General features: G+C 35.8%; 1 protein-coding gene across 1 annotated transcript; it reads right to left on the minus strand.

Annotated features, from left to right (window-relative positions):
* Positions 1 to 2,036: 2,036 nt before the first annotated feature.
* LOC143532845 (uncharacterized) lies at positions 2,037 to 24,095 on the minus strand. The gene is made up of 15 exons (XM_077027771.1): positions 23,706 to 24,095; positions 23,542 to 23,619; positions 21,585 to 21,828; positions 20,419 to 20,592; positions 20,084 to 20,328; positions 19,801 to 20,004; positions 19,606 to 19,698; positions 18,845 to 18,952; positions 18,709 to 18,756; positions 18,289 to 18,600; positions 16,973 to 17,053; positions 16,860 to 16,878; positions 2,793 to 2,939; positions 2,539 to 2,726; positions 2,037 to 2,462 (listed from the first exon to the last, which is right to left on the minus strand). Exons 1-15 carry the CDS (start codon positions 24,093 to 24,095, stop codon positions 2,037 to 2,039), a joined length of 2,757 nt encoding a protein of 918 aa, XP_076883886.1.
* Positions 24,096 to 24,409: the final 314 nt, after the last annotated feature.

Raw genomic sequence — 24,409 nt, forward strand, 5'->3', positions numbered from 1 at the left:
TTTTTTGGGCCGAAGCTGTTATCCCTACAGAGATGGTGATCCCCACAGCAAGAACCAGCATCCAAGATACTGAGTCCAACAACCAAAGCCTTATTGAAGAGATAGACACTATTGACGAGCTCAGAGATCTATCTAAGATCAGAATGGCGGCATATTAACAAAGAATAGCCAAATCCTACAACAAAAACATCCGAATTCGAAGATTCCAAGTAGGAGATATGGTGCTAAGAAAGGCGTTCTAGAATACCACTAACCCAGCAGATGAAAAACTAGCTCCAAAGTGGGAAGGTCCTTACTTGATTGATTCAGAAGCAGGCAAAGGGCCTACAGATTAATCACTATGGAAGGAGTCCATATACCAAGAGCTTGGAATGCTATCCATCATAAGGCATATTTTTGTTAGTATCCTTAACTGGTATGTTCATATCCTCAACATCTTAGGATAAAGGTATGTTCCCTGATCTACTTTTACATTGTTTCATATTTAAGCTTTATTATTTCTTTATCAAGTTTACTGACTTAAGCATCGAAGGGGTGTTAGCTAGGCTAACGCCCACCCCTCACCAAGAGTTCAGTATCTTGATCCTAAGGATATGTTATCTTGACAACAGTTAGAGGCTGATCACCTCCCACACGAATAAGATATCCTTGATATCTTCTAAGGTTTAAAGGTCTTCACCTTTCTCACGAATTGGGTAACACCCCGCCTGGAGCGCACGATGATTCGACTATAGTTCGAGGTAGTCGGATCAGACCAGCTAATAATCCGGTTGTTGTTGGCTATAGATCGGATCCTCAAGATAAGTGGCAGACGTGTCACACATACGATTTATAAAATTTTCATGTTATCTAATGTTTATAACATATTCATGTTATCTAAGGTTTTGGCATTTTAATGTCCTCTCATTTGGGACTTTCCCCAATTTTATCTAAGGTTTAGATATTTTCAAGTTTCTCAAGTAAAGGCCTTGTCGCCAGTAAAAAGGCTTCATCGCCAGTAAAAAGGCTTTATCGCCAGTAAATGGGCTTTATCGCCAGAATTATCTAACTTTGTTTTGACAGATCGGAGATCGGCCAGGTCTCTAAGTGTAGAGACGTTACTAAGTTGTTTTTAACTTAGCAAAATTCCAAAAGCATGATGCATAAAAATATCAACAATTGGGGACATCATGTGTAAGTTTGTTAACTTAATATCAGCTATAAAGGTACACTTTCATACCTAACTTTCCCTTGGCATTTTATTTGAAATATGGTCTTTCGACTTAATTGTGTCAAGTCTCACTTATAGAAGTTTTAAACATATGTCTTTTGGATATGTTATACTTAAGATGTTTTGTTACATATAATCAGTTTTAAGGATATATTTTTCATATACATTGTCCTAAGATATTGTTCTTCTAAATATGATAAGTTTGGGAGAAATATTCCATAGATATATTATCCTCAACAAATCTTACTTTAAAAAGTTTAACACCATTTTGGATGTGCTATTTTAAAAACATATCAAGTTGATTTCTTTAAAAAATATATATCAACACTCTAAGGATATGTTATCCTTAAAATAGTTTATCTCAATGCATACTAGGACTTAAAAACATATTTTCCAGGCTTATCATCCCTAAGATGTTTTGTTCTACAAAGAGTCTAAGGAATATGCTTAGGATATGATGTCCTCAAGATATTCTATTTCAAAAACTTTGATATATTTCATGGACATGAGAACAAATTCAAATAAGTTATCTAAAAATGACATTTATAAGACACAATGTTAAAACCGAAAGATTATGTCATTACTAACATTAAATGCAGGGAAATAAAAATGCAATACACGGGCTTCGTCTTGAAAACCAAGATCCCTCCACCCAAGTATTGTTGGATGTTCAAAATCAAGGATAACATAGGCTTCGTCTTGAAAACCAAGATCCCTCCACCCATGTATCCTATTATCCTAAGCATAATGGTTCAAAGACAGAAATTAAAATTGTTCAGAAACCAACACCAAACCATGACAAACACACAAGCCATAAAAATTGGGCTCAGGCCTTTTCTTTATCGCCCTTATCGCCCAACTGTTCACCACCTTCAGTCTCCTTCGCAGCATCATCAATCGCCACTTTGCCAACAGCCGCCTTCACCACCTCGTCTGCTACCTTTTCCACTCTGATCGAACCCGGTTCCTCTAAGCTTTCTCCGGTCAACTCCGCCAGTACCTTTTTCCAAGCAGTTACATCCCAAAAGGGAGTATCGAGGCCAACGTCTTGAGCCTCCTTTTCCATACGAGGGCGAGACTGGAAGATGGAAATAGCAGCGGACCTCTTTTCCCCCTCTGTAACCTCTTGGACCTTCATCAAACAATCCGCTTCTTGATGAACAAGCTCCTTCTTGGTCAGTGCACGATCCTGCTTCATGTCCTCATTCTCCTTGGTCTTCTTGTCTAGGAGATTGGTCTTAACAGTCCCAATCTTCAACATTTCAGCAATACGGGTATTGGCCTCAGCATACATTACCTTCAAGAAATGAGGATACGATAAGGTATACCTGGTTAAACTCAAGGTCACACGTCAGAGAGGAGTCAGAGGTATCCCAGATCTTTCTACTTTTCGAACCCTTGGATCGACTGCTTTCAGGCATTGGCTGAGTAGTGGGGACGGTTTCCTTCTTCTTGGTGCTGCGGGTGGAGACCATACTGTCGATATCGTCAAGAACGAAAACTGGAGCAGATTTGCCTGCAAAAATATAGGTTAGTATCTCTAATCCTTAAATTTTATAACTAATGTGTCAATATTTCTTACCAAACATAGCGGAGCCCGCTGACTCAGATGGTTCTGGAGTGACTGGCTGAAAGTGAAGGTCCTCTCTTCCTCGTCTATGAGGTAAAAAAAAGTTTAGCTTGCTCTCGGTCTCTCTGCCAGGGGGAGCGACTTTGAAGAATTTCAAGGCTGCAATAAGACCAGATAAAGCATATCAGTTACAGACATATCAGCATATGGCTTCAAGATAATGTATCCTACTTTTGGTGACCCAAAGATATGGAAGGTTTTCAGGATGAGGGAGGGAATCTCTCCTGACAAAGAAGAATTGTTTCTTCCATTGGTCGTTATTTTGGGTATTTCTCAAAACGAGTGGGGTTCGGTCAGATTTGGTCTTAAGGAGGTATCTTGAGGAGCCATGGCTACGGAGGTCGTAAACGAAAGCAAGCTCGGAAAGAGTGAGATCTAAGGCATGATCAGTAATTAGCCTCTCCGGTAAGAATAGGGTCCTCCAAACCATGGGCATGGTTTGAGGAAAACTAAGACCAGTTCTATTGAAGAACTCGGTGGTAAAGGATAGAAATGGGTAAGAAAAGCCAATCTTGAAAGGTAAATACGGAAAGCAAATCCAAGTTTTCGAGACAAGGTCGGACAGAACGGCTGGGTCAAAAGGTCTGAAGACAGTCCCCGGAGGAAAACAGCCTTGAGACTGTAGATTCATGATGTCGGTGTTATTAAAGGTGCATATTTCACTCGCGGGGCTTGCGAGAAGATTTTGTGACACAAAATCCTCAATACCGGAAGTGTGACTCTTTGGGCTCATGACTGTAGAAGAGGATGATCGAAAAAGTCAAGAGGATTACCTGTGAAGATGACCGGATGATATATGAATTATTTATCCTAAATAAATATAGATATCCAAGGGTCTGACTTGGTCACGTATGATTAACACGTGCACTTAATCCAGACAAGCGTCAAAATTCAAAATTCAAAAATTTGCAGCTATAATCCATATCAACAGCCGTTAATTTTGGGGACAATTGTTAGGGCTCGGATTTTCGGTATCCTAAGCAAGCAATATGTTCAGGATAACTCCAAGATACGGTATCCTCTAAGGTAACAGGTATCCTAAATAAATTGTATAGTTAACAAATTGTTCACTGTTTTCCTTGTTTACCAGGTCAAAAGACGTTACCACGATTCCCCAAAGACTCAGACTCGCAGCTGATTACTTCAAATAGAGCGTGATCAAAAAGGAAATGTTGGAATTAAACGGCTAATTGGAAGGAGTCAGTTATCTTCGGAAAAATAGGAACGGCTAATAGGAAAGAGTCTATTATATCTGAAATTATAGGGATTATTGTTAGCTAACTATTTGTATAAATAGAGCTCACTTGGATCAATTAACACACACTCTTATCACTCGAGACTTAGTAGTACTCGCACTATGTAATCATGATGCAACTAGCTCCACCACTTGTAATTGATTTTTGTTAGTAATAAACTGGTGGTGATAGTTTTCACCACCCGGGGTTTTTTTCTTGTTATCCTCAGGATAACGGGTTTTTTCCTCACAACAAATCTCTGTGTTCTAGCAGTTTTATATTCATTTCAAACAAGCACCAAGTCCTATTTACAATTTGGTTACTAAATCACCTTTGTTAATTTTTGACCAAAACACCTATGTGTTAACATGTTTTGTGCTTATGTGTTATTATTATCTTGCTTATTTGATTATTTAATTATGATATTAATATTCCTTTCTTGTTTGAAATTTAGATGTCAAATGAAGTTTCTGTTAATAACCATGAAAATAATGATGAAAATTCCAATCAAGAAAATGCTCTAAATATGAATGCTATTGACAATATGACAGCTTAAAGAATTGCTGAAGCAATCCCTCAAACTGCTGAAGCTATTAGGCAACCAGTAATTGTCATTAGGGAGAAGATCGAGAGCAACAAACGAAACTCTGACACTGAAGCTAGTAACAGTGTGAATGAAGGAAATAAATATAAACTACCTAAAAAGTCAAAAACTAATAGTTGTACTTACAAGGATTTCTTGGCCTATAAGCCAACCGAATTTTCTAGAAATGAAGGAGTCATTTTAGCACTACGCTGGTTAGGAAAGACAGAAGCTATTACAAGAATCAGTAAATGTGTTGAAGAAGATAAGATATTTTATGCTTCTAATCTCTTTATTAATGAAGCATTAGGGTGGAATGCAGTTCTCCAGGCAAAAGGAAGCAACATAGTTTACATTTTGACCTGGGGAGAATTCAAAGAAATAGTAGAAAGGAAATTTTGTCCTCCACATGAAAGAGAAAGTTTGCTGCTATGTTTTTGAACTACAAAATGGAAGGTGTGAAATGTCATGAGTATACGAAAAAATTCTTTGAATATGCAAGAATGGTACCGGCTTTGGCTTCGCTGGAAACAATACTAATTTCTCGTTATATTTCGGGATTAGTAAGTGAAATCCGTGATCTAAATCGGCTAGACCTTAGACTATTGAGGAAGTAGTTGAGCTAAGAAATACCATGACAGATGGATTAATCCGAACACAGGAAGAGAACAAAAAGAAGGATTTACCCCAGAAAATTTCCCAAGAATTTCAAAAGAAAGGAACAGGGCAATCCCATGTTCAGATTTTTTGTAAAATTTGCAGAAAGAGGCATTCAGGAAGATGTGCTTTTAAAAGACTAAATACTGCAACTATTGCAAGATGGCGGGTCAAACATATGAAGAATGTAGAAGAAAAGAAACTCGTGTTTGCTATAACTGCGGAGAACCTGGCCACGTCCATCCAGAATGCCCAAAGTTGGCAAACGTGCCTGACAACAAAGCTAAGAATACAGATGGACCTAAGAAAAGTGCATGAGCTTTTCAGCTTACTGCACAAGAGGCAGCAATGATTTCGTATGTCATTGCAGTACGTTTCTTATTAACGACGTTTACGCTAAAGTACTATTTGATTCCGGAGCAAATCAAAGTTTCATAAACAAGAATTTTTGTCAAGCCCTAAATCAACCATTAACCAAACTTAATCAAGTCTGCATAGTAGAAACAGCTTACAGGAATTCCACTTATATTCACGAAGTACTTCAAGGAGAGAGTATAGACTTACTAGGTCACAAGTTTAAATCAAATTTGCTTCCAATGAATTTGGTTGGATTCGATGTTATATTAGGAATGGACTGGTTAGCAGACAATCATGCTCGAATCCTATGAAATAAGAATTCTGTTGAGATTCAACAGGAGAGACTATTACAATTCAAGGAGACAACGTTCCTAAACCTACGAAGTTTATATCGGTAATGAAAGTGGCAAATTACTTAAGAAAGCAAGGCATAGTATATATGATTTCTGTAATAATTAGCACCAAAGGAAGGGAGCTAAAAGAAATTCCGGTAGTATCGGAATATTCTGACGTTTTTCCAGAAGATTTACCGGGGCAACCACCTGATCGTGAAGTAGAATTCAGAATTCATGTAATTCCAGGAACAACACCAATTGCTAAAGCACCGTATCGCTTAATGCAAACAGAAATGTTAAAATTAAAAAAGCAATTAGACGATTTGCTAGAAAAAGGTTTTATACAAGCAAGCTCATCACCCTGGGGAGCACCAGTGCTGCTTGTTAAAAAGAAAGATAGGTCGATGCGTATGTGTATCGATTATAGAGAATTAAATAAGGTCACAATTAAGAATCGGTATCCATTACCGGGAATTGATGATCTATTCGATCAACTTCAAGGAGCTTGATATTTTTCAAATATCGATTTACGTTCAGGATACCATCAATTAAAGGTGCAGGAAGAAGACATTCCTAAAAATGCTTTTAGGACAAAAATATGGACACTACGAATTTACAGTTATGCCGTTTGGTTTAACCAATGCACCAGCTGCATTCATGGATATGATGAATCAGATATGTAAACCGTATTTGGATAAATTTGTAATCGTTTTTATAGACGATATACTTATTTATACCAAAACTAGTGATGACCATGTTAAACATCTTCATACACTTTTGACACTATTGAGAAAAGAGAAGGTTTATGCTAAATTCTCAAAGTGTGAGTTTTGGTTGCAAGAAGTGCAATTTCTAGGTCATTTGATTAACCATGAAGGTATTCATGTGGACCCTGCCAAAATAGAAGCGATCACTAAATGGGAAATTCCTAAAACTCCTACAGAAATTCGAAGTTTCTTAGGATTAGCAAGATATTATAGACGCTTCATTCAAGATTTCTCCCTAATAGCTGTTCCATTAACAAAGTCAACATGCAAAAATGTTAAATTTGAATGGGGACCCAAGCAAGAAGAAGCTTTTGTAACTTTGAAGCAAAAGTTAACAAATGCCCCGATACTTGCATTGCCAGAAGGAACCGAAGATTTCACAGTATGTTGTAATGCTTCCAATTCAGGATTAGGATGTGTATTAATGCAACGTGAAAAAGTTATTGCTTATGCATCAAGACAATTGAAGAAGCATGAAGAGAATTATTCAACACATGATTTAGAATTGGGAGCAATAATTTTTTCCCTAAAGATATGGAGACATTATTTGTATGGTAGTAAGTTTGTTGTATTCACGTATCACAAATGTTTAAAATATATATTTTGGCAAAAAGAGCTCAACATGAGGCAAAGACGTTGGATGGAAATTCTTAGCGACTATGATTGTGAAATCCAGTATCGTGAAGGTAAGGCTAATGTAGTAGCCGATGCATTAAGCAGAAAAGAGTATGAGAAACCTAAAAGAGTATGAGCTTTAAGGTTAGAACTTCAAATCAATTTAGTTGATGAAGTGAAAAATGTTCAGAAACAAGCAATCGAAGGAAATAACATTGCTGATGAGAAACGAAATGGTACAATTGATCAACTGATCAAAGGAAGTGATGAGATTCTCGAATGGGGAATAGGATCTAGGTACCAATCATAGGAAATCTATGAGAAAGAATTCTCGAAGAAGCTCATAAATCTAAGTATACGATGCATTCCGGAAAAGACAAAATGTATCAAGATTTGAAGAAAACCTATTGATGGATAGGAATGAAAAAGGATGTAGCTAATTATGTTTCGAAATGTGTAACTTGTTCGCAAGTTAAAGGTGAACATCAAAAACCATCAGGATTAATTCAACAATTAGAAATGCCAGAATGGAAATGGGAATTAATAACAATGGATTTTGTTACTAAATTACCTACAACAAGAAGAGGTAATGATACAATCTGGGTGATTGTGGACCGATTAACAAAGTCTGCTCATTTTATACCAATGAAGGAAACTTTCAAAATGGAACAATTAGCTAAACTATATGTAGACAAAGTTATCTCATTACATGGAGTCCCATTATCCATTGTATCTGATTGGGATAGCCGTTTTACTTCTCATTTTTGGAAAAGTTTTCAAATAGCCATGGGAACAAGGTTAAAATTGAGCACAGCATACCATCCACAGACTAACGGTCAAAGTGAAAGGACCATACAAACATTGGAAGACACGCTAAGAGCTTGTATGATAGATTTTGGTGAAAATTGGGATGACCATTTTCCACTGATAGAATTCTCCTACAATAATAGTTATCATACAAGTATTAATGTTGCCCCATTTGAAGCACTTTATAGACGAAAATACAGAACACTAGTGTGATGGGCAGAAATAGGAGGAAAACAATTATCAGGTCCTGAAATCATACAAGAAACTATAGACAAGATAATCCAAGTCACGGAAAGATTAAAGATTGCATGAGATCGTTAGAAGAGTTATACAGATCATAGACGCAAACCATTAGAATTTCAAGTTAGAGATAAGGTGCTACTGAAGGTATCTCCATGGAAAGGAGTAGTCTGATTTGGTAAGAAAGGAAAGTTAAGTCCAAGATTTGTTGGACCATTCCATTAAACGAGTTGGACCAGTAGCCTATCAGCTAGAGTTACCAGAAGAAATGACAGGTATGCATGATGTATTTCATGTAAGCAACCTAAGGAATTGCTTAGCTAATGAATCATTAAAAGTACCCCTTCAAGATATAATGGTAAACGAAAAACTGAAATTCTTTGAGCAACCACTACAAATTGAAGATAGAAAGATCAAGAATCTCAATCATAAAAGAATAGTTCTAGTCAAAGTGAAGTGGGATTCAAGACGTGGACCAGAATATACTTGGAAATTGGAATCAGAAATGAAACGGAAGTACCCACTCCTATTCCTATAGGTCATGAGGACGAGATTCAAAATAAGAAGGGGAGACTATAAAAAACCATAATATATATATATATAATCAAAGGGAAATAATCAAAAGAAGAAGTGAAGAAATAAGAAGGAAAAGAGAAGAAATAAAATAAAAGGAAGAATGAAAAAAGTAAAGGAAGTAGAAATTCCATCCAACATTAGTGGAGGAAAGAAAATGGAAGGCTACCACCATGGTATAAATAGGATTTCAAATTCTTGTCCCACATCGCTATATTACAAAACTTGTAAGCTCTTTATAAGGAAGAGATCTCACATGATAATATTCTTATGTGCCAAATCACACCCGGTAGTCCTAGCGGAGGGTGTGAAGCACCCGACGCGCACGAACTCGGGCGAAGTGCGATGGGCGCAATGTGGTGCTTTGATGGCGCACTTTGCACTTCGCACGCTCAAATCGCCGCTTAAGGGTCGCCTTAGTATTTTTGTTCCTTCGCGCGACGCAAAGGTGTGATGTAACGCCCGTTAATTCCGGTTTCAAGAACTAAAGCTTATAGAGTATGTATAATTCTCGGGATTTATCCGACGTTTCTCGGAAGCCTTTACGTCATCCCGGCACGTCTAATCGCTTAACATTTCTTCTAAGTTGAATTATTATTAAATTCTGGGGGCTAGAATGAAAATGTTTTATAATATAACAATAAACAAAAAAATAAACCCTAGCCCTAGCTGCTGTTGCGATCGGCCGGGTACAGCCCTCCCCCCCCTTCATTGCTTCGACTTTTTGATCAATTCCAAGCTCCTAGAAGTAGTTCAAGGTATGTACTACAATCCCCAACACTCTTTTTGTTCACCCCTAATCGTTTTGATGCTTAATTTTGCCGATACTTCTCGTTGGACAAATTTTCGGCCAAGGTGTAATTGACCCACTTCCCGTGGATAAAAATTAGAGTTTTCGGTGTAGAAAGATCCCCAGTTATGGCATTTACATCATATTAAAATTTCGTAGCCATTGGAGGTGTTTAGGTCGGTCAATCGATTTTAGATCGAAAACTAGGGTTTATCGGGTGTAGAATTGCAAATTGTTGAGTTTGATGCGTTAATCGGTTGGATGACCAACCGAATCAGTTTGTACGGCCCTAGGGGAGTCTAAGGGCTGTGGAAAAATTATTTTTTTGATGCTCGGGGCTGTTTTGGTTGGTGCTTGGTCAATCGAGTCGGCGGTGCGCGAATTTTCGTTTAAATGTTAAATTGAGAGTTGCAAAAAGGAACCGTCAGCCCTATCAACTCGGGTGACTTAATTATGATGAATGAAAGGATTAAAATGGGAATTTGGCCCATTTGGGGCTGATTCGTTTAACAATTTGTTTTATGGTTCATTACGCGTGTATTCGACTCGATTTGATTGCCGACGGGCGAGTGGTGCATCATGGTTAGCCCCGACCTTAATCATACTGATTCGTTTAACATATATATATATATATATATATATATATATATATATATATATATATATATATAGGAATGCAAGTATAGAGATGCTCATACATAAGAATGACTATTTATTGAATGTGGTGACCTAACCGATGTACTTCCGTTTGTTGTTTTTAAACTGTTGGAATGATTATTAAGACTTTTGCTACTTATTTAAAACTTGAACTCACTCAGCTTAAGCTGACTTTGTGTGCATGTTAGTGTGATATTTCAGGTTAGGAAGAGGATGCCTTATCGCTTGGACGTGCACGAAGCTACTTGGACTGTGAAGGGCATACGTGAATGGAAGAATGTACTTTGAACCATTTGATTTTAAATAGTTTTATTAATTACATTTAAAATTGGTTTTGGGCAAAATTCCCGGGTTTTAGGGAACTTATCTTACAATTTATGTTTTCCGCAGGATTTACACTCTGAGAAGTTTGTTTTAATGGAAGAAACCGTTTTCAAGTTTAATTACTTTAAATAATATTTTGTATGAATACCAACTATGGGGCTCCCGGGGTTCGGGGTCTTACACATGATGTTAAGATTCTTAACGCTACGCGAACTAGTAGTAGTTATCCAGTAAGTCCTTTGTCCTTCGAGCGACGCAAAGATATTCTTTGTGCGACGCGACATGGAAGTCACGCAACGATGACACTTTACCTGACACGTGGCGAGCCACATGGCATAGCTAGGGCTGACTCGACAACCCTACATCTACTTCGCGCGACGCGAAGATGTTCAATTTCAAGTATAAATAGAGTGGAATCCATGCCTTCGTTCCTCGTTCAATTTCACGTTCTCTCTCAAAATTTCTTATATATAAGGCTAGTATTATACCCGAGTAGTTGCAACGGCACCTCTCCGATTGAAAGGAACTTATATACACGAATCCAAAAGCTCTACCTAATGAAGTTTCATGTCTTGTGATTATCGTTATGATTATGGGTTATACTAACATAGATATACCACATTGTGCTTAATTTAAGTGCTTAACATCAGAAGGCTTGTTAAATATAAACTTGCAAGGAGAGACATTCGAGTTTTTGCACAACTCACGTTTGCGTGAGACAATTGATTTTCCAACACTGTCATGATGCTTTTCTAAACCCATCAAACTTATGACAGATAGTTTAAATATTTTCAAATATATTTTCAAAGGATTTTAACTACATTATCGTGATTAAGTCTCTGTAGACTTATAGGATGGTTACTACTGGTATTGTGGGGTGTTGTATACAAGACTTGCCTACTGGGCTATTACATGTTACTTATTGGACAAGTGTTAGCCAATAAGTAATATGACCACAGTCATAGATACGGTCGAGTGACAAGTACCTTTCGGTAATTTGTAAGCAGGCAGATATAAAAACATCTTAATGCTGTAACTGTAAAATGTGTCATTTATAAATGAATGTACTCACCAGTATTTACTGCTGATCAAATATTCTTAAACATGTTTCAGATGACTTGTTAGAGACAAAGGAATGATGCATGCGGGCTTCCAACTTAAATAAGTGGCTTGTCACCAGAATAAAGAAACGTGTTTTGTAAATTAGGGTTTATCCCTATAAAATCTATGCTTTTATAAAAATGGATTTTTATCCCAGTTTATGAAATAAGAATTATGATGTTTTATAACTCTGATTGTTTTTCCTAACTACGGTCCTGATGAAATACTCCGCTGCAAATTATTTTAATAAACACCGATACCACCACTCAACGTTCACGGCTCCCCTCCCGGGGTATAGGGGTCGGGGCGGTGACAGTCATAGATCAATTACCTATTATAAAAGTAGAGTAATTATTTCCATCAAACATATTTATTGTAGAACTAGTATTTTGACCCCCCGCGTTGCGGGGCGGGGGGGGGTGTTGTGGCAGTTGATTTGAAAGTTTCCGTATTCATTAGAAAAGTCAGTTCGACTGACCCGTTTGACATTAACATCTCATTAAAATTCCCAATTGTTGAAGATAGAAGTCACCACAATACACGGTCGATATTGACAACCGGAAAGCCGTTTGCAACAGCATCACAAATATAAATTTAAATAATGGTAATGGTTAGTTGGGAAACAGTTGCTATATATACGTACATTGTAAAATTCTTAATACAAACTAAAAAATAGAAATAAAAACAAATCCATGCTGATGTCTTTTTTACATATCCATGCTGCTGTATTTAGTCCAGTAACTTTAATGCTCAATAAGCTTTGTAATCATCCATGGTTATATTATGATGCTTAAACCTAATATCATATCAACCATAAAAAAACACTTTCACACACGTGTATAAAATATAACAAAAAGACAATGCATCACACTAATTCATTGCAGTACAGTAATTCATTTTAACACACTAAGTTATAATAAACAAATCTAAGTTCAATTGTCTAACTGTGGTTAATTCAACCAAAATTCAAATTGAACATATAAGTCAAAAGGTGTACCTACACACTTTAAAGAACGGGTTTATACAGAATCCACAACTCATAAACGAATTTGAATTAAGAAAAGCAAAACCCCGTCAACAATTTGATGTTCTTCAAAATCGTTGCAATGTAACTAATAACGTGGTAGATTTTAAACAAAAAATCACCTGAACCCCTTCCTATTGACCTGTTTTTGGCCTGTAAAACTGGCCCGTTAACATAAATTTGATCCAAAAGCGCAATAAAGTTGTCGTAGAATTATAAATGTAGTCCTTTTGACCTGTTTTTTACCCATAACAACACACTGGACAATCCCGAACGCTAACCATATCCATTGTTCCACTTTCTTATCAACAATTAAACGTAAGAGACAAAAAGTTTAACCAACACCTATAATATTTTGGTTTCGAGTCATGTTCAGGTGTAACCGTGAACAGGAGGTTCTGTTTGGTTGAACCCCATAGGTTCACGCGTTGATCCATTTAACCCAGTTACGATATTTAACCCATTCCGGCCATTATTAAAAATACAAACCAAAGAGGCTCAGACAACATCATCGCCTACAAAATTCGATGGTTACACATTAACCCGTTTAAACCATCTCAATTTCTCAGCCATTCAAGCCATCCAAAAAAGAAATGAAAAAGGCTCAAGCAACATCATCGCCTTTAAAAAACCGTCTAGCAAGGGGTTGTGTTCGGTTGAAGTCTGACACATTTAACCCCAATTACGGTCTTTAACCCATTCGAGACATCAAAAACAGGAACAGAAAAGGATCAGATGACATCATTGCCCATAAAGCTCAGGAAACCATCACAGCTTAAAATTGTTTTAGCAAAAATCAAGCGTATAAAGAAACCTCAACTATTGGTATGATCATGAAAAACGTAAATGAGCATACCAGTCACACCGGTGCCTAATTTTCAGAGTTAGGGTTTTGCTAGCCGGCGCACACGAAGACATTGGACGTAATCGTTGTTTCTCAATGGGATGGTAAAAAGAAGAATGAAGCAACATAATACCAACCCCACCGCCACCCAGGGTTTCGAAATCGAACCCGGAAACTGTGAACAATGAAAACAGAGACAGACAGAGTGGAATGGTGGTTGTCACACCTAAAGAGAGAAACAAACAGACATTGATGATATCAAAGGAGTAAGGAAGCAAACGATTGGAAGGGATACTGTGCAGATGGTACATGCAGTTTAAATTGTAGATGTATAAATAAATGATTACATGCAGCCACTATCAACATTTTTCCTCTCCTCGATATCACCATCTTCAGCATAGCTACCTTCAACTTTATTAAAAACATATATTTTAGTTTTAGAGAAGTATTGATATAAAACTAGAGTAATTGTCTTAGCATACCTGTATTTCCATATGCATTTTCATTACTTCTATCAGTGGCGGACCTATAAAGTTTTTATACAGGGGTCGGTATTTTTGTAGGTTTTTGGCCCATAATTTTTTTCCACAGGGGTCGTAAATTTACAACTATATGCATGTTTAATAAATTATTTGGTTTAGATCAGGGCACATATATTCATATAGCCTTTTGTTCTGTAGACAAAATATATATGTTAAACATTAAAAGAAATTATTAAAAGTTAATATATCGTGTACTAGATAGAAATAAATAAATGAAAAACAGAAACTTGTTTGTGGATCGAAATTAAATAGAAATAAATAAAATAATAATAGTGATGCTTATCTCTTTTAGTATGACATTTACTCTACACTGACACTGACCTACTTTTTACATAGTCAACTTTTAATTTTCACTTTTAAATAGTAGGTGAGCATCTCCTTCATCGCTCACAGGTCACTCCGGCGTCATCAACAAACACCTATTAATTTCCGGCGAGTCCAAGTTCAAACTTTCATCTTACATTCTCTAGTTTAACAAGGGTGGTGTCAAAATTTCACAGGGGTCGGTCAGGATTTCAACACATATAATACTAAATTTCATAATTTCACAGGGGTCGACCAACCCCCGTACCACCACTGTAGGTCCGCCTCTGACTCCCATCACAATCTTCACCTTTTGTTCCCGCATTTCCGACATCTTTTTATAGTCTTTGCAGCAATAACTTCTTCTCCATCATCACCTAAAACAATAGGTGATGATTCATCATTAGTGTATCTACAAACCATTTTCATGGATATTCTTTTACTCTTCTTCCTTTTTAGTGTGTTATTAACATTAAAAACAACTACTTAGAAACATATTAATAATTACTCTACTTATACATACTAACTACAGTATATACGAAACAACTACTACAACTATGATAATTACTCTAGTTGTGAAAAATAATTACACCACAACCTAAGAACATATTTCAAAAGCTATAATTAGACAAATTAACATTCCAAACAGCTAATTAGAAACATATTAACAATTACTCTACTTATACATACTAATTACACTATTTACGAAACAACTGCTACAACTATGATAATTACTTTAGTTGTGAAAAATAATTACACTGCAATCTAAGAATATATTACAAAAGCTATAAACAAACAAATTACACACATACAAAACTAATTACTCTGTGTAATTACACTATAACCAGCATACAAAGTAACAAAAACTATAAACAGACTCGCTGCATGCGAATTACATTACATAACAAGGTTATAAAAGCAATAAACAGACTAGTTACTTGTTGTGGTTCGAAGTAAGAGTTTATCACGGTTTTGTTTGCTTCTTCATTCACTATAATCTGGTGCTTTAGCTTCTATCTCTATATGTATGTGTAGAAATTGCATTAAACATGAGAAATTTGAAATCAGTTTTCTGGTCTAAACCCTAGTTATACAAACACACAAACATGTGATTAGAAAATGGAAGTTACCTTCAATCGCCATTATTAGCAGATGATTTAACATATCAAAAGTGAAATTGATCGATGATTGTAGAAGGTTTTGAGAGAATCATTTGGATTTTGATGAATGAATATGGGTTCAAACTTTGGTATACGATGAATTTGGGGTTTATGCAAAAAAAAAGGAAATTTCAAGTTATTTATACAATTGCCACCGTCAGATTCTTTTGTTCGCACGTTTAGTACAAATTATTACTTTGTATGTTAACTTTCCCCAATATATCTAAGCATAGTTGTTTTACAACTGGAATCCACATAAATCCTAGGAATAAAAATAGACGGCATGTATAAATTATGTTCAAAAACCATGATCAACCCACCAAAAAGAAAGCAAGTTGGCCGGTTTAAGATACAAACACGGTTTAGCTTCCACATCTTGGTAGTTTAATAGTTGTGGCCGGTTTGAAACTTGAAACCGATCACGTAAACAAAACCAGATGTTTAGCTTTTATTATTTATATATATTATTTCTCAAACATGTAATGTTATGTCTTATCTTGGTTTTCACCGAGGCGATGGCTAAAACACAACAGGGGAGGTGATGCACAACGTTTTCACAAGACGTCTAGGAGAAGGTGGTGATGCGGTCACATCACCAGAAGCAATCCGTCTGTCACCTGTATTCGCTGATGTTACGCAAGAGGGAGTAGGTTGGATTCATCTATTTAAACAAAGAACCAAGATAAAATGAAGTTCGGAATAACCAACACCCTAAAACACTACTTTTTATATATATATTTATATATATTTGCTCTCTTTTAAAGCTTTATAAACTTGTATCATGACTTAAACGTTAAATACTAAACATCATGCGGTACCTCATGCATAGACTACTAACCCACCCAACCCAACCGGTTGGTTTGCCATTTCCCAAAACCATAGTTAACGGTATGCTCAAAGCTTTCAGACTTGCTGAAGTTCATATTCAAGAAAAGAGAACTACACGTCATTTAGGATGACAATACGTCAAGATTTAACGGGTGGGTTTTGATCATCACAACACGCTTACATAATCAAATTCAGAAATCCATAAACTACTCAAAAGGCGATTTTAATTAAATTCACATAAATGAAACACACACCTACTTGGTCTTGGTCTTTCTACCTTCTCTTCTTCCACGAGTCTGCAACACAAATCCATACTCATTAATCAAGTGATTTTGTGAATAGCATGTTACACTTATTAAAAAATAAATAAATAAATAAAAATATATTCACCGGCTTCTCAGGAACTTCATGAATAGACGTAAAATTTGGTTCTGACTGATTTGGTGTACCCACCGGAATTGAAAGAGGAACCTAATTAACACACATGAAACGTTTAAAACCAATGCCTATTGCAATCGGTGGAAATGTGTCACCGATTGCCCCAAGGTTAATTAACTTCATTTAGAATATAAATGAACCCACATAATGTTAATGTTCATTTTCTTAATGTAAACAAACCAAACGACCCGTGAACCATTCCGAACGAATATGAACAAAAATTTTGTTCATTCATGTTCGCGTGCGTTCGTTCATTTAAATTTGGTTATGTTCATTCGCTTAGGTTCATTTATGTTTGTTAGTTTATGTTTGTTCATTACCTTTGTTTAAACATTTATATAAGTTTTTTTAGTCTCGTTACATTTACATTTAATTAGTTTTAAGATCATTTATGTTCGTTCATCTATATTCAGTTATGTTCGTTTGTGAACCGTTTGTTAATGGCATTAACAAACGGATATAAATGAACGCGTTCATATTTAAATGAACGAACATGAACAAAAAAAACCTGCTCGTTTAATTGTTTTGTGTTCAATTGTTTGTTCGGTTAAATTTAAACGAATGGATATGAGCATACTCCGTTAATGCTCGTTTGTTTACGTTCGTGAATCGTTTGTTTATACTGTTAGCGAACAAATATAAACGAACACACTTTTTTTTTCTAACAAGCGAACCCAAACAAAAAAAAACCCGCTCATTTAATTGTTTGTGTCTGATCGTTTGTTCGGTTAAAGTTAAACAAGCAAACATGAACATGCTCCGTTTGTAAATTGTTCATTTACATTATTAACCAACGAACATGAACAAAGACACATTCACTCTTTTAACTATGAACACAAACAGGAACAAGAAACATTCATTTTTTAACTAACGAACACGAACAAAAAACCCATGTTCGTTTAATAGTTCGTGCTCGATTGTTTGCTTGGTTAAAGTTAAACGACCGAACATGAAAGCGCTCAGTTCGTTACGTTTGCACACTGTTTATTTATATTGTTAACGAACGGACATATATAAACACGAACACGCTCATTTTTAACGAACAAACACAAACGAAAAAAAAGCGCATTCGTTTAATTGTCATTCATGTTCTATCGTTTGCCTGGTTAAACTTAACCAAACGAACAAACATGAACATGCTCCGTCGGTGTTCGTTTGGTTCGTTTACAGGCTTATAAACAAGGAAAACCATTCGTCTAAATGTTCAAGTCCATTAGTTAATCAGCTAAACTTGAACGAACGGACATGTATCAGGAATCATAACTTACATTATTAGGAGCATTCGCTCCAACAAACGCCTTTTGCATATTAGCCATCATAGACACCATTGCAGACATCTGAGCCGCCATTTGTGAACATGTTTCCTCCATTGATGTAAGTCTCTGTTTCATTTCATCAACCTCAACACTCTTTGCCTCTACCATCTTCAGAGCCGCAGCATGACTAGGTACTATGGTTCCCCCATTTGACTCAGACTGGGACCCACCACCTTTGTTGTTATTATCCGCTCTCATTAGGTGATTAAAAGCATCAGACTGGGACCCACCACCTTTGTTATTATTATCCACTCTTGTTAGGCGATTAAAAGCATCAGACGGCGACCCACCGCATTTATTATTATTATCCGCTCCCTTTACGCAATTAAAAGCATCAGACTGGGACCCACCACCTTTATTATTATCCGCGCAATTAAAAGCATCATCTTGAGTTGGAGTTACAGGTTTACGAAGTTTGGCCTGCAAAGAAAATACATGTGATTAATAAGAAGTCCAATGAAATATAAAAAAAGTGCATACTATGAGATTTCACTTTTTAGAGTCTTACAATTACAGAAGCTGTTGATTCATTCATGGGTTGACGGTTGTTGCGTGTTCGGGTCTTTATAAGTAGTTCTGCCTGTGAGAGTTCCTGGCAGTCACCTCTTTTTTCCTTCTGTAAACAGAAATATTTAATAAATCAAAGAACTGCTAGCAGTATATAGGCTTAATATCACAGAAAACCAACATATTTTCTTACTTTTCATGAAAAAGTTTGCACATGTGAAAGAAACACTAAAAAGTCCCTCGACCCAAGTCCCTATACTTGTCCATCATAAACGTTTTGTAAAAAAAAACGAAATAAGTAACAGGTATTTTTTACATATTTGTTTACAAGTACATGCATTCTAGACAACTGCAGTAACTTTAATATATCAAGATCAGGTTGAGGGACTTTTTCGTGTCTTAAAGAGATGAAGACGTTTATACGCCAAAAATATGTTGAGGAACTTTTACGTGAAAAATGATAAACATATTGGTTTTTTATAGTATTAACCCTGGTATATACAAAAATACAAAAAAAGTTCGTTATAAAAAGCTTGAGGCTCTCTGATGTTGTGTGACGTTGCTTTATGTACAAGCAAAAGCTTCACTTTGCCTCGTCTATTTTACATATCAGTCTTTTTATTCATAATCTCTTCATCCCTTTGGTTAATTTTACATACTAACTTTGACCTTGATGTATATGAACCACCCGCCTTGCACTTTTTAAAACCAAATAATGGAATAACCTTATTAACAAAATCATATTTATATAAACACAATTACCTCCTCCTCAAGTAATCTAGCCAAGCTTTTTTGCCCTCCGGTGTGAATAAACTTCACCTTTGCACGATTGGCCTTGTTTCTAGCACTAAGTTTCTGTAACATCACAAAAAAATTACATCACCGTCACCCCCTTTCCAATTTAACAAATTTTCAAAACATGATGGAAACTTCAAATTCATGGAACACGACACGGACCTGAAATTCTTTAGAGCTCCACTTATTAACAAGAACCGACCATTGATCAGGAAGAACCCGCTCATCACGGTCCGCAAGGCGTTCCTCGTCAGTTTCATGCGTATCATAATAAGATGACTTAAGATATGACTTGAAGTTTCTCCATTTACTTCCGATTGACAACAGCATTTGCTGTCTATGACCGGGTTCAATATCAAACGTTGCCTGAAAAATACAAATAATATTAATACATTGTTTTAAAATAACCAAATAAAAAAAAAGTTAAAAGCTCTTCTTCACATACCAAAACTTTCTGCCACATCTTCTCTTTGTACTCTTCGGGCACTTTGCTCCAACCTGAATAAGTAAGAGGAGCCATATTTCCATCTCGTGATATGTGTCCCAAAAAGTTAGTTAATTTAACAGCCTCGGGACCAATAGGCTGACCCCGATCATTGGTTAAAACTTTAATCCTTCCAGCTGTCAGTAACAACTTTTGGCGGTCTGCTAGCCCTTGAAATCTGGACTTCTTTCTAGTATTTTCCGAATCTGGTTTCAGCAAATTAGAGTTTACCAACCAGATATGTTTTATATCCCAAGTAGTTATGGTAAAAAAAATGAAATCGAGTAGATACTTACAAGGAGTATCAAAGTCAGACTCGTCCTTTTCTGGAGAAGATTGTTGTTGACTAGAGCTCTGCTCAGGTTGACCAGCCTCGGGTTCTGGCAATTGGGTAAAATTATTGACAAGAGGGCTTTCGTTTTGTCGGTTGGTGTGCCTCGAGATGAAAGATCCTGTACCAGGCTGGATATCTGAATGTGTTTAATTAGAAAGTTAGAAGCTTTATAAAAGAAAATAAACAAATGCTTTCTGTTGTATTCCTATAACAAAATAATAATAAAAAAAAAGCTAACATATATCTCCGTATATAAAGACATGACAATAATCAACAGCAAACATAAACTAGTAACTGGCTAACTCAATATATGCATCACAATGCACTGCTCTAATAGACAGTACAAATTTTATTCCTATTAAAACAAACCCTTGACAACAAACCGAACACTGCCTTAAAAAGATATCTAGTGCCACTAGACTAGATACACCTCGACATAAAACTATAGCTGAAAAAACATTTATTTTTTTATAGAATCGTTTTGTGGCATCATATTCTTAATGAATGTCCCTAAATCTCTATAAAAGACAGTTTTGACAGCAGTTACAGCATACTATTTGTTGTGCAAATCTGGCCAACAATGGTCAAATGCAGAAATAAAATGCCATAATATGAATAATGAGAAGTCCATATATTCAAGATAATAACAAACAGCGGACAAAAAACTAGATATTTACTAGAGAGGAGTCATGTTATTGTATTTAATCTCTCTTTTACACATAATTAGAAGATATTAATGACACCCTGATGGAATATACTGTCATGAGTTGTCAATAAATACAATGTACTTGCGATTTCTATGTTTTTTTTGTAACAAGATTATGTTTTGTTAATTCTAAACTTCAATAATAGATAAAAAGATAACTTTATTGAGATTATTTGATATATTTAGTATTTAATTAAACTTTTTTGATTTTTTTAATGAAAAATCGCTTATAATCGAGTTATTCCAGTTCACCAACTCGTTTATTAACCTAATCGGTTATCCAGGTTTGATTTTAGGAGATGGTTAAAACAGTTATTACGGAAGAATATCAAATAGAATTAAGACTGTATTAAATCACTAGGATATCACAAAAATGCTTGCATAGTAAATAGTAAGAAAATGGCAATGTGTAGAGTCCATACCAATAATAGCCGGTGTTTGTTCTGTTTGTAATTTGGCTGCAATCCAGTGCTTCATAAAGAACGTCTTGACCCGATTCATGAGCTTCAAAATGTGATCACCCTTCTTATTATAAACCACACAATTGTGCCAAATATTTTCAACATCCTTAAACACATCTGCTGAATTCTTGTACTTGACACCATTCTCAAGGTTGTCACGTATTGTACCAAAATCCATTGGTGTCTTGATAATATCAAAATAATCCTGGTTCAAGCTCCACTAAATATATTATGGAAAATCATCATATGATACGATAAACAAAAAAAAAATAATGTGATAATACAATGCATAATAAACTGCGTTCACGAGTCACCTTTTATGAGCCGTTCATAATTAATAAAACAAGACTTTCCAAACGTCAATAAATATGCACCAAAAGTAATCCGAGTTATTCATTTCTTTAACCATGAAGCATGCTAGGTTGGATCGGATTGTTGGGCCATCAAGAAAACACAGGCACGTAAGTTGGAGGTAGCAGAGATGAGGATGTTGAGATGGATTGTGGGCACACTAGGTTGGATCGATTAGAAACGAGGTCTTTAGGGAAAGATTAGAGGTAGCTAGTATTGTAGATAAAATAAGAGAAGGGAGGTTGAGATGGTTTGGGCATGTGAAGAGAAGACACGAGTCTGCACCGGTTAGGGTGGTAGAAACTAGAAGCCCTTGTTTTAGAGGGGAAGAGGACTAGCGGTAGACCAAAACTGACTTGGGATGAGCGGATTAGGCATGATCTGATTGAATGGCACCTCTCTAAGGACATGGTTCAGGATAGGAGTTCGTGGAGACGTAGGATTGAGGTTAAGGACTTTTAGAAGGGTATTTTGTGGTCTTGGCATTTGCCTAGGGGCCTAGATCTTATTGTAGTGTAGGCTACGATATTTGTTTATTACTCATCTCTATCTATGTATATATGTTGCATGTTTACTTAACCCTTTCCATTTTCCTTCGGTTATATATATACACACACACACATATATATATACACACACATATATATATATATGATGAGTATCATTACAGAACTCCTAAAGAACTTGAAGGAATAACTAATGTATTTTACAAAAAGTTTTGTATGTTAATGATATTTGAGTGTAGTTTTATCACTTTTTATATCTATATTTATGATTAGATTATGAAAATTAGTTTTTACACATAATTTTTTTTTCATATATGTAAATTTGTTATTACATAAATTTTACACATATATAAACTTGTGATTTATATATATATAATCTAAAATTTATATATAAAATATGGTAAAACTAGTAACAATGTTAATATATGAAAACATTAAAAATGAATGGTTCTTATGAGTTCCTAGAAGTTCTTAACTTTTTTGGAGTTCTGAAATGATACTAACCCTATATATATATATATAGTTTTGGTTGTTTATTTTGTTTGGTGTGGAGCAGGGGTCTCTCTGAAAGCAGCCTCTCTATCCTTAGGGATAGAGGTAAGGTTTGCCTACATCCCACCCTCCCCAGACCCTACTACTAGCTTTGCTATGAGTGGGATCTACTGGGTATGAATGATTGATTGATTGAACCATTAAGCATGCACGTCCAAAAAACAAAATAGCATGTGAAAAAAACACACTATTTAAGAATGCTAATACTAAATAAAACAAAAATTTCGAAACGTCTTAAACATGCATCAAACGTTCATAGAATATTTCTCGATTCCTTTTCGTCATGTAGAGTTTAAAAAAAATAAATAATAATAATAAAAAATAAAAAAACTACTCAAGAATGTAGTTACTGTCACCACCATTTTCACTTTTTAGTGCAATCATAGCATATAGCCTAACTAAAATAGTTTTTAATACATCAAATGAAGAAAACAAAAACATTGAAGACAAAACATGAAGCAATTTATTTCAAGTCAAAGTACGATATTAGATCCAAACAGTAAACTTACAGGTATATCAAGTGCAACGGGATCTACAGGCCTGTTAAATGGTTCCGCTGCATCCAAATTCATGGTCTTTTTAATAACCTAGTGTATAAAAACAACATCTTTAACGATAAATCCATGATGCATAATTTGTAAAATAATACGATATAGTAAACTGCAAACCGTACCGCTAGTGCATAATCCAATTCGTTCTGCTTGTATTCTGCATTTTGATGCGATTCGAAAGGAACTTGAGCCACCGGGCCATTGCTGACTGGTTCATCCACTAAACTCCTTGACAAATTAGCCATACCACCGGCTTCCTTGGATATTTCTTTAATAACGGACGCAATCATGTGACTCAATCTGTTGGTATCAAATTCCATCATTCCTTTATCATTTCTTCCTATCATAAGAGAAGCAGTTCTTTGGGCTCCGGTTTCCGTCCGCATTGCAGCGATGCTTCCAGACGTTTTTTCATCGGTTTCAGATTTGTAAAAACCAGCTTCATTCTGTTGTGTGTCCTTCATTAATAATGTTTTAGCGGTTTGCTTTTTAGATGAACGTTTCCGCTTCATTGTTATGCGCGTCTGAGAGTTTAGATCGTGTTGGGCATAATCAGAGCCGATGATTTACAATAGGGTTAGTTCCACTAAATAATACCAAATCAGCAGCTCCTAATTATTGAATTTCAATATATTCTAGGGTTTTAGACTGATTGTAGTTACAGACAGGAATGTGTCTGATTAGCAAAATCAATTGGGTAACTAATTATTTATTAAACCTAAAGAGTAGGAAAATCAAAAACTGAACTTACTCGCAAATGGAATGGCGATTTGTGGACGACGAGATAGCGACGGAAAAGGGTTAGGGTTTTATGGATGGGTGAGTA

This window comes from Bidens hawaiensis, unplaced genomic scaffold, assembly GCF_021521415.1.
Source record: "Bidens hawaiensis isolate Kalapana, Puna unplaced genomic scaffold, B.hawaiensis_p1.1 tig00009545_1, whole genome shotgun sequence".
NCBI classification, from domain to species: domain Eukaryota; kingdom Viridiplantae; phylum Streptophyta; class Magnoliopsida; order Asterales; family Asteraceae; genus Bidens; species Bidens hawaiensis.

Excerpts from the sequence above, each read along its gene's own strand:
- LOC143532845 (XM_077027771.1), bottom strand. The coding sequence starts at position 24,095 with ATGAAGCGGAAACGTTCATCTAAAAAGCAAACCGCTAAAACATTATTA. Across the intron at positions 20,005-20,083 it reads AGATGTGGCAGAAAGTTTTG|GCAACGTTTGATATTGAACC; the intron begins GTATGTGAAGAA and ends TGTATTTTTCAG. Across the intron at positions 17,054-18,288 it reads GAGCGAATGCTCCTAATAAT|GTTCCTCTTTCAATTCCGGT; the intron begins GTAAGTTATGAT and ends TGTGTTAATTAG.